Here is an 11,583-nt window from a genome sequence, read left to right as displayed (position 1 = left end):
GGCTGTGATGAGCTCAGCAAACCCACAGTACCTCTCGCTGGCTAACAGTGGCTTCAGGACTGGCTGCACCACAGCAGCGCCCAGCCTGGTAAAAATCTGCTGGACCAGGTCACAGACTTCACCAGTCCCCAGCCCCTCGCCGGATGCCTGGCACATAGAAATGTGTGGCCGTTCAGCCGAGCCTTGACAGGAATGCTGAAGAAGCTGTAGGCACAGAGGACACTGGCCCTTCTCTGGACGTAGATGGAGGCCCGGGTGCTGGTGAAAGTCCCAGCCCTCAGGACACACACTGCTCCCACACACTGAGACCATGTCCCGTGGAAACCGGACGGTGTGCAGGGTCTTTAAGCGGTGGGGGTGACTGGCTTCTCCTGGGAGAGTGGCCCAGCTCTCTGCCCTGCGAGCTAAGATCTAAGACAGATGGTGGCCGCAGATGTGGGCCCAGACAGTCAGCAGAAGACAGCGCGTCACCCGCTGGAGCAGGAAGTCTCACGCTCGGCAGAGACTACAGTAGGGCCTCAGAGACTTGGACAGACATCTGTCCCTGCGGGCGCAGTGCACTTGTGCTCCTCAGCCCCTGAGAGGCTGTGTTCTCTGCCTGGAATACGGCAGAAGTTGGGTCAGATTTTCCCCACTACATGGAACTCTCCTAGGGCCACGAGCACTCATCTTTGCTGCCCCAGCAGCTAGCACAGAGCTAGCCATCAGTGGTTAGTGAGTGGGTGAACAAAGGAATTAGCGAGCATCTCCTGTGTGTGAGGGGCTCTGTACTGTGCAGACCGCATGGTAGAGGACTCAGGACCCACGTGATTCACTGGTGATGTCGGGTATTTGGCTTCTGCCCTGCTGGTGGGAGGAAATGGTGGGGAAGGGAGATCCAGTCCTGTTCCGGAACCTGGAGGGCTCCTGGGGCGTCTTGCCAGAGTTCCCTTTCAGAGGAAAGGGGGCCCCTTGGTGAGAGGGAGAACTGTGGCCAGCACATCCAGAGATAAGTGAGCAGAGGGAAGCCTGTCAGACAACTTCCAGCAGAAGCATGCTGTGATTTGGGCTCTCAAGATGACAAAAGAGCACTTAGTGAAACTGGCCAATCCTCGAACCCCTAGGAGATAACAGGACTGTGAGGAAGGAGAGGCCAAGAGGATAATCTGGTGAGCTCGTCCCAGCATAGCCAGTCACTCGCAGAGCACTGGGATCCTGGGACATGCCACACCGAGGTGTGTCCCAAAGGGCGGTGAAGCCACAGTCACCAGAAGGGCCTTAGTTCTGTCAGAGTTACCCAAGCCTGCTGTGCAACACCATCAACTTCCTTGGCCTGGCTGCTAACCATGTTCTAGGGCCAAAGTATGGATAGGAGGAATCTTTTCCAGGGGACTGTAAGAGACTTCTGGGTGCCCACTGCCACGCTCTGCAGCCGCTGGACTGGCATTAGCCAAGAATGTCAGCCCAGTAAAGATAGAGCTGAAGGAGCATCTCTGGACCCCATACCCTCATTGCAGCGATGGGGAAAAGATTTATCCAAGGCCAGGGTGGTTTAAGAGGAGGAAAAAAAAATTGAGTTTGTTATTTCCAAAAATAACACTGAGGTGGACAGCACAGGAAACAATAAAAGTTATATTACCATTTCATAGTGTTTTTATTTGATTGCTTGTGGTGGGAGAACTTGAATCTTCTTTGTATTTAGGGTCTCTAAATGTCTCAGCCGGGCTCTGAGCCCAGAGATCTCAAGCGACTTTTCCAGAGCCACTCAGGGAATCAGAAGTAGAGCTGGGGCTAGATTCCAACATCCTGACTCGCAGTCCAGTGCTCTGCACTGCGGTGACCTGTTGCATAATACGGAATAACTGTGGATTGTCTTCCCTTTTATGAAATTTCCCTTTGGTCCTTTGCGACCGGCCAGCTGCAGTAGTGTTGCTGGTGAGAGTGAGGAAGTCTGTCTGCTGGGGCGTTCGCTGCACAGATTTTCCCTTGGGTTCTGGATACAGCCCCAACTAGCAAAAGCACTGCACCCGTTTGCGCCAGGGACGCTGACCCCGGGGTCCCGCAAATGCTAAAACAAGACGTGCCAGTATTTGCGCTCGGCACATGGCAGGGGCCCTACCTCCCCCTCCCCCAGTCTTCGCCCTGGTGGCCGAGCCCTGGGCTCCACCCCTTTCCCCCCAGACCGGAGGAGGGGTCCTCCTAGGCGTGGTGGTAGCGGATGCTCGCCGGCTGCAGACTTGCACAAAAAGGCGGGATAGAGGGGGCGCCCGCGGCCCGGGTCTGGCCGCCTGGGTCGGCCGCGCGCCCCCGCCCCACCAGCCCTCGGAACCCAGGTCCCGCCACGCCGTGAAGTTTGCGGAAACTTTTGCCGTTGCTTCCCCGCCCGCGCCAGCCGGGGAGTTGTGACGCAGCGTCTGGGGCTTGAAGCCCGGACTGAGAATAGAGGGAAGGCGAGGCGGGGAGAGGGAGGGCGACGGGGAGCGAGAGAAAGAGCGCACGCCGGGGTCCTCCACGACCGCGCGGATTCTCCTCTCCGCCTCCCCTTTCTTTCACCCCTTGGCGCTCTCTCTGCGGCCCCGGCCCGGCGCCCGCCCGCGCCTCCTCCCCTTCCCCTCCCACGCTGCCCGCTTCCCTTCCCCTCTGCCCCTCAAACCCTCCTCCCGGGTTCTGCGCTCCTCCCTCCGCCCTCCCTCCGCCCGGCCAGCCTCCTTCCCTCCTCCTCTCCTCTTCTCCCCGGGAGGCATCACTTCGTCCGGACCGGAGGAAGACACGAGCCCCTCGCGGGCGATCATCACAGCCCTGCGCCCGCGCTGCCACCGCGCGCCGCGCCCGTGCGCCCTCGGTCCCTCCACCCCACCCCCCCGTCCCCCAGCGCCGCGCCGCGGGCATGGAGCCCCACCGGCCGGCCCCCGCGCCCTGGCCTCGTCACCTGCTGCGCTGCGTCTTGCTCCTCGGGGGTCTGCACCTCGGCCGGCCCGGCGCGCCAGTGTACGCCGCCGCCGCCGCCCTCCCGGGTAAGGCGCTGCCAACTTGGCCAACTTCGGGGGTCGGGCGGGGGAGGGGGACAGGAGTGGGCCGCTCTCGACTTTCCCTCTTTTTTTTCTTCCAGAAGCGCGTGTGCGTGTTCATGTGTGTGCGTGCGTGCGTGTGTGTGTTTGTGTGTGACTGGGTTTTTAAAAATCGTCTCCGCTTTTCTGGAAGCAGGCGGGAGGGGGGATGGGGGGAGAAGAGGGGAGGAGGAGCGCGCCTGGAGGTGGGGGAGGACCTGAGTGGAACCAGATGTGGCAGGCAGCGGGGGAGGGGAACCCGGGGGTCTTGAGCCGCCTCAGAGGAAGAAGGCGGGCTCCGGGGAGACCCCCGCGCCCACCCCCGCCCCTGGACCACCCGGCACCGGCCCTGCGTTGGGCCGGGAGACTTGCGCCCGGGGAAACCAGAGGCTCCGTGCGTCCAGGATCTCCCTCCAGGCCAGTCTCACCCCTGCGTTATTACTGTTTTCGAATTATTCGTCAGGGCTTGTTTGCCCTTCCTGGCATGTGGGGGGTGGGGGTTATATTTTCCACACTCGGCCTTCAAGGACAGCTTGTGGCATGTGGCAGCCGCGCTGTTTGAAGGGAGCTCTGTGGGGCAATAGCGTGTCCCCAGGATGCAGCAACAAGCGGGGTGTTGTGTGTGTGTGTGCGTGTGTGTGGCGTGGCGTGGGTGGCTCTGACCAAACTGGCTCCCCTCCAGAGTAGACAGACCTTGGGCCCCAAAAGAGCTGCTAAAGATGCAAAAATCCAACCACCAAAACAAAAAACCCAAGTTGTGCCTTCTCTTTCTGCTGCTCTTTCAAAGGGTGACAGTGCGTGTAGGGACAGACCCCTCAGCAAGAATTTGAGAGCTAAAGGGAAAGATCTACTTCCAGAGTGGGGGGTTGCAGGAGTCAGAGCTGGCACGGTGGGGGAGTGTGGTTATTACAGCCCCCGCGCTGGGCCCAGCCTCGGCTGGCTGGATGTTTAATTTGGGGCTGGGGGTGAGTGAAAGGGGACAGTCAGTGCAGTGTTTGCAGTTTGGTGCAAAACCCATCAGCGCCCTGGAGGCTCCCGGCCCTCTAGCGGAGGCCGATGCTTGCTCAGTTGGCCTGCCCGGTGTGACGTAGAGGACCAAGACACGTATTTGCCCGATGGAGCTGTCCCGATTGTGCGGATGGGAGTGGTGGGGTCTGGAGGGACCCATAGTCACATCAAGTAGAAGCCCCTCCCCCACCCGCTGAATTCCAGACCCACGTGGAGCTGAATGTTAGATACCAGCCAGGCCATCCGGCCCTACCCACCCCAGGTCAAGGCTCAGCGCTGTCCCCCTGCCTCCCAGCCCTCCTGCCTGTGTCTTCTCCTCCGTAAAGGAACTCCGCACGCAGACAGGGCGGGAGGCCTGGAGGAGGATGGCTTTTCCAAGAGCCCCAGAGCACAGTTTAAAGCCAGGCCCTGGGAGAGTCATGGCTAGAGTGCTGACTCGGCCCTTTCCCCCACGGAGCTTTTGACGGAGTTGGAATGGTGAGAGGCCCCATCTGGGAGGACGCCTGGAGTGCCCCTCTACCTTCTGGTCTCCCCCTCTCTTGGCACCCTCCTCGGGCCATGTCACAGGCGGGACTTGTAGCCCCCACAGCCTCGGAGGGGGCCCGTCCCAGTGGTATTGCTCTGATCACGCCCATCCGAAGCTTAGGTACGGGCAGGGAGGAAGCTAGGGGTGTGGCACGGGAAGGATGAGTCCTCACAGCTGCCGTTGAGTAACAGGAGTGAAAAGTTGAACCAGCGTGGTCCCTGCACATTATTGTTCCCTCTGCCCCGAATGCTCCTCCTTGAGGCCAAATTCCTCCTTCCATGCCCCCTGTACCTGATGAATTTGGTAGTCCCGGGGAACAGTCTACTGGATCAGAACGGTTCGGGAAATGCGCTGCTGGGGCAGAACTTACCCCGGGTGTCTGCGGGTGGCTCTCTAAGCATCAGCAGGGGAGCCCCGTGGAAGGAGAGTAGGGGGCACCACGGCGCCCCTTGGGGGCGGCGGTTGGCCGTGCCTTGGTGTGTGATGGCAGCACGTGTGTCTTCTCCACCACCATAGGGCGCCCCACAAGGTGTGGCTAGAAGACCTTTTTGTAAATTGCAGCGTTGGTGTGTATTTGCAACACGGGAGAAACTGTGGGGGACGAAGGGCAAGGGTCGCCAGGGTTCTCTGGAGGGAAGCTGAGTGGGACCAGGCTTTGCAGAGGCAGGGATGGGGAGCGGAGAGGGAGACCTGGAAGTTGGGCTAGGCTTTCTGTCTGGGAACCATGTGGAAGCTTGCTGGGCTGGGGTAGAGAGTGGGATGGGAGAGAAGCTGGAGTAAAAGGGGAAGCTGGCCAGGTGCCCGGGAGGCCAAAATTGGGGAGCCACTTGCTGGCTGGCTTGCTGGCTGATGGTGGGGAACCCCAGGGGTTACTGAACAGAGGACTGAGGTGCAGATTGGAAGGAGGGTTCCTGGGAGCCCTGGGGGGTTCATGTACCCAGGCTGAGGAGTAAAAGGAGGTTAAGAGATTTTCCTTTGGGGACAGACCCTGCTGCCTAGGGGACAGAGAAGGAGGTGTTCCTTTGAAAGGAGCAGGTACTCGCTGCCGCTGTGGGTCAGCCAGACACATGGCCTGTACTTCCAGCCCAGCCCCTGGTGAGTCACGGAGCTCAGATCCTTCTTATTCCCCCACCCGCAAAACCCAGTCTTCCTGGCTCCAACCTCTTGTCTTCTCTGGGCTGCCGGGCCTTGGGTGGCGGCTGGCTGAGCTTTGGTTGGTGCTGGGAGCCGGCTCACCTGGACGAGGTGAGGGTGTGGGCAGGGGAAGAGGAAGCCCGGGTCTTGGTCCCCATCTGTCGCATGAGAGACATCTTGCCTTTCTGGTGCTTGCATGGGTACAGTGATTTGGACCGATGAGATGATTTCAGAAATACTGTGAAAGTCTCAGAAGAGGATTCGTGTGGATTCACCACTAATTTAACTCCTGTTGCTCCCTGCGGAGGGTCGAAGTGGTAGCAGCAAGGGCCATCATTATTCCTGTGCCGGGTGTCGTGCCCAGTGCTCCACGGGCAAGAGCCCTTGTACCGCACAACCCTGGAGGGGTGGGGGGCCTTACCATCCGTTTTGCACATTGGCACTCAGGGGACGCGAGATGTCAAGTCACTTGCTCAAGACCATACTGCTCCACACTAGCAGGTGATAAAAGTAAGATTTGAACTCAGGGGTGGCCACGGAGCCCAAACCCTTCAGGACCAGACCGAGCTGCGTCTCTGTGAGTTAAACACGGCCGGGGTATGTGGTAGGAAAGGCTGGAAAATCCTGCTTGATGGGTGTCTCTCCAATAGCTCTAAGCCCTCTAGAGCACCCTCTCAATGTGTCCCCCCAAGGAACCCTAGGAAGAGGGTAGAATGGGCAGCCCTCTGTTTATACCCGGCTGTCAGGGTGCTGGTCTCTCCCTCGGGCCCACTGGGCCCAAGACACAGGGACCAAGCCAGCCGCAGCACCCTCAGGGTATCTGAGGTGCCTGCTCTGAGGGGGCGTCCAGAAGCTCCTGACTGAAGGGGCCTAAGGGGGAGGAGCCAGTCCCAGCCCCGCCCCCCCACTTCCCCAAGGGCAGGGATTCCTGGGTTCATTCATTTGCTTTGATGAGCCCACACCATGTTGACAGCTTGGATGATGGTGGCCTGTTCTTCTGAGCCCACCACCCTACACCTCCAGTGGGACGTCCTTGGACTCAGAGGGCCTAGGTATGGCTGACAGAAAGTGTCCCTTCCTGTTTGGTCCTTCGTGAGATGGGAGGGGCCCTTCCCCATAACTGGATCCTATAAATCTGGGTGGGGTGGGCCATGGCAGGAGTGACGCAGCTCTTGGATCTCACCCTGGGCACTGCAGGTCCCCGTCACTCCTCAGCCAGGGGTGGTGTCTGTAAACAGGCAGGCCGGATGAAGGCCGCGTCGTGGCATCTGTGATCCCGGGGACCTGCCAGCATCAGCCAGCTCCAGTCACTTAGAGGACAGATTGGGTGGGCCCCCCAGCTTCACACGTGGCCTGATGGGGAACCCCAAGGTTTAGTTCCTTTCCTGCCCTTCCCTGTCCTCTCCTGGCCCCTTGACCATGCAGAGACCCCTCCCATGGTGCCTGGCTGGACCCATGCTCTCTGCTTCACCTCAGCCCTGCCGTCCCCCCCACTTCGGTTCCTCTGGTTGGATTGCTAGATGATGGGTTTGAAACCTCAGCTTCTTCTCACTTCCTTTCGCCCGCTCCGCCCCATCTCCCCCAGACCTTCCCTGTCCACTCCTGCCCAGGCCTTTGCGCACAATTTCCTCTGCCTAGGATGCCCTTGCCTTTTTCCTCCGTGGCCATCGCTGCCCCTCCTTCCGAGACTCAGGATCCTGAGAAGGACACAGAGGAGTCTGTCACTGCCTTGGGCTCTAAGGGGAGACAAACACCCAGACGCCACTCTCGGAATAAACCCCAGCATGGGGGAGGGGCCTTCTCTTTATCCCTCTCTCTGGGATCACCTGTAGGAGGACAGTGACAAGCTTTTGCCCTGAGCTTGGACAAGCACCTTCCTATAGGGAAAAACAAGAAGCCAGTTTCCCATCCTTTCCTGGCATCCTCAGAGAGTGTTTGGAAAGGGAAGCGGATGTGGTAGACTGAGGCAGGAGCGTGTTGTGGCCAGGAATGTTCCCGCCTCCCTTTTCTGTCCTCCAGAAATGCAAATCAGGACTGAGGTAATGCCACTCACCAGCTGTGTGACCTCAGGCCAAGATTCAAGTTTCTTCATTGGCAAAATGGGAAAAATAAAGCAGTACCCCCTCCTTAGGGGTATTGTAAGAATTACACGAAAATGAGATAATATGTGTATGAGATGCGTGCCTGGTACAGAGTCATTTCTGAGCAAATAATATTAAATTGTTGCCATTTTTTATTATTATTAGGAAGAGAGAACATGAATATGAAGGGACTTAAATGTGAAAAAACAGAGTCCCCAACATACAAAACCCTAATTACAGCAGTTTTGTTGTTGTTGTTGTTTTTAAATCAAAGCAGGTCTAACCCCATTACTTCTTGGTGACACTTTGCTAACTAGTCTAAGTGCCTAAAAGTAACCATACTTCTTCCTTTTTCTGAACGTCAATTTAGATCCTAGAGGGGGGGAAAAGCCCCTCTCCTCTGCTGTTCTGACTCCTAAACCCCCTCAACTTCCCACCCTCCCTCCTCACTTCCCCTCATGAAGCTTCTCTAGCTGACCGGCAGGCGAGAACTGAGGAGTTTCCTCTCCTCTGGACTATCATTGTGAAACCCCAGACGGTTCCAGGCAAACTGGAGCTGCTCCTTGAGCACTGGTCACTGTGGGGTGCTGCCTCCCCCTGGTCGCAAGGCTCCCTAATTACTGATTTCAGTGACCCTCCTCCCACCCCACCTTGCAGTCTGACGGGTGCTGCTGATAACCTCAGTGAGAAGAATGCTTGCTCAGCAGAACACAGACCATACAGAAGTCAAGTGTAAACAGTTTGAGATCCTCCCTCCCCTCAGCCCAAGGCTTATAGTAACCCCTGTCAGTCATTCATGACATCATCTTCTGGTTTTTATAGTATGCACACACACACACACACACACAAATACTCCTTTTACACAGAGGGGACCCCATTTTATTTATTTATTTTTAAAGATTTTATTTATTTATTTATCAGAGGGAGAGAGAATGAGAGAGCCCAGGCAGGCAGACCTGAGCCCTTCCAGTTGTTCTCAGCTGGAAAAAGCCTTTCTTTCCAGAGCTCCTCTCCTCACAGCCACCTGTTGGGTGGAGCCACTTCCTCCCTTCCTGGCCTCCAGGACAGGCATTTACAGCCCTGGCCCAGCACAGCACTCAGGACACAGTGGCATTTAGCAAGTCCTTATTGGGGAAAAAAAAAGGAAAGAAAGAAAGAACAGACAAGTGTTCCAAAGAGGTCCCCCCACCGCTGTTTTATTGCAGTATAATTGACATATACCATTGGATTCGTTCACGTATACAGTGTAATGATTTGAGATAACATATGCATTGTGAAATGATTGCCCCAGCAAGTTCAGGTAACATCCATCACCTCAGGTGGCTACAGATTTTTTTTTCTTATGATGAGAAGTTTTTTTGTAGTAAAAAGGCAATAAGGAGAGTTACCCTTCCAGAGTTTAGATGATGTCACGATCATGAAAAACATACATCACTGAATTAAACAGAAAAAACATCTGACTGTACTGGAATAAATTCCAGAAGTAGATTTAAACTCATCTTAAGAACTTAATGGGAGGGGTGCCTTGCTGGCTCAGTGGGTTAAAGCATCTGCCTTCAGCTCAGGTCATGATCTCAGGGTCCTGGAATTGAGCCCCACGTTGGGCTCTCTGCTCAGCAGGGAGCCTGCTTCCTCCTGCCTCTCTGCCTACTTGTGATCTGGCAAATAAATAAAATCTTTTTTTTTAAAGATTTGTTTATTTATTTATTTGACAGAGAGAGAGAGATCACAAGTAGGCAGAGAGGCAGGCAGAGAGAGAGAGGAGGAAGCAGGCTCCACGCCAAGCAGAGAGCCCGATGTGGGACTGGATCCCAGGACCCTGAGATCATGACCTGAGCCGAAGGCAGAGGCCTAACCCACTGAGCCACCCAGGCACCCTAAATAAATAAAATCTTAAAAAAAAAAAAAGAACTTAATGGGAGATCTATCCAGAAGCAACACACTAATGGGGAAAAGAATCTTGACTTCTAAATGTCATTGGACAACTGGATTACAATGAAAAATTTAATTTGGATATGGATAAATATGGATATGGATAAATTCGTAGTTGATCACACTGGGGGCAGTTCCGACGGCAAGTTGTCATGTGGAAAGTGCCAAGATCATGAGAAATTAAAGAAATCAACTTTCTTTAAATATGTAGTTAAACTAGCGAAACCAGAATACCTCCTCTTGGCGGAGCTATGAGAAAGCGTATGTATAACTAGCGCACTATAAATTATAAATTGGTTCAGTGTTTCAGGATTCAGTCTTTCAGACAATATGTAAGAAACTAGTTATGCAAGACTTCATGTCCTTTGACCTCATAATTCCACGTTGGGGGATTTATAAGGCATTAATCCCAAGGAGAAAAAAAAATGCTCATAGTAGTGCTATTTATAGTAGCAAAACAAACGAAATCATTTAAATGCTAGATGATAAGATTATGGCTAAGCAAACTAAGATATCTTTAACACGACGGACAATTTATGTAACTCTATGTGACAGATACACAGCTAATGTCAGTGCACAGACGTAAGTCTAACTAGGCGAGTTCTCATGATCACAAGGCAATCTTACAAAACAATATACACACGCCAATAACAAGCAGAGAGGCATGTCTGACATGGACATTCATCTTTTCACCCATTCATTTACCTGTTTTGGTTCTGTTTTCCTGAGCACTAACAATGTGCCAGGCATAGTGTAGTATTTGATGCTGAGGACTGGGTGAACGAGCTGGGCACGGTTTCTACCTTCCTGAAGCTTGTATTTTGAAAGTAGTCCCCCCAAAATATGAAGCAGCATAAATAGAGTCAAATGTTCACTGATTCCATTTTAGTTGCAATTTTTAAGTTCATCAAAATAAAGATGGAAGGGGCGCCTTGGTGGTTCAGTCATTAAGCGTCTCAGGTCATGATCTCAGGGTCCTGGGATTGCGTCCTGCATCGGGCTCCTTGCTCATCAGGGAGCCTGCTTCTCCTTCTGCCTGCTTCTCCCCCTGCTTGTGCACGCGCTCTCTCTCTCTGGCAAATAAATAAAATCTTAAAAAACAAAACAAAAACCTCTCTAACTCTGCCTACCCCTCCCACATAAATAAACAAATCTTAAAAAAAAAAAAAAAAGGGAGCCAGAGACACCTCTGAAATCTCAGACTTGGGATCGGGAACCTGTCTGAGAGGAGTGAGAATAGCCCCGAGTGAGACCAGCTAGGGCAGGTAGGAATTCAGCTGGAAATAGCCTTGTAGTCTATCTGGGTCCCAGAGGAAGGATTTTCTGGTATAACCCTAGAGATCTTTAACCTCACTTCTGAAGGCTCTGAGGATATAAGAGCATTGGTGGTTTAGAAAGAACCTGGAAGCACTGTTTATAACAGCCCAAACCAAAACAAAATGTGCATTGAAAGACTATGGGTAGAGGCGCTTGGTGGCTCATTTGGATGAGCGTCTGACTCTCGATTTTGGCACAGGTCGTGACCTCAGGGTCATGAGATCGAGCCCTGTGTTGGGCTCTGAGTTCAGCGGGGAGTCCGCTTGAGATTCTCTCCCTCTCTCTGAAATAAATAAGTAAATCTTAAAAAAAAAAAAGACATATGGATAAATTACAGGGTATAGACACACAATGGGATATAATACAGTGGTGAAACCAGTGAACCTCAGCTACATGTATTATCTGGGCAAATCTTAGAGATATATATTGAGTGGGAAAAAAACATTGGTATCCTACTCTTTATCAAACCATTGGGAAAGCTGAAAAAACAGTGAGCACTCATCTACTGTTACCTAGAGGCACCACCTGTTAACGTGTTGCCACAATTGCTTTACCTCAC

At 54.0% G+C, this 11,583-nt stretch overlaps 1 protein-coding gene across 2 annotated transcripts in view; it reads left to right on the top strand.

The window, feature by feature from the left end:
- The first annotated feature begins 2,866 nt into the window (after positions 1-2,866).
- The window catches only part of LOC111158182 (mannose receptor C type 2), a 54,753-nt gene continuing 46,036 nt past the window's right edge, over positions 2,867-11,583 (top strand). For both annotated transcript variants that reach the window (XM_022520091.1, XM_022520090.1), the window contains exon 1: positions 2,867-2,993. In XM_022520091.1, the coding sequence (XP_022375799.1) occupies positions 2,867-2,993 (127 nt within the window). The remainder of the gene's footprint in view (positions 2,994-11,583) is intronic.

This window comes from Enhydra lutris, unplaced genomic scaffold (genome assembly GCF_002288905.1).
Source record: "Enhydra lutris kenyoni isolate GAN:26980312 unplaced genomic scaffold, ASM228890v2 scaffoldscaffold57, whole genome shotgun sequence".
NCBI lineage: Eukaryota > Metazoa > Chordata > Mammalia > Carnivora > Mustelidae > Enhydra > Enhydra lutris.
This window is presented reverse-complemented; position numbering and strand designations above follow the sequence as displayed.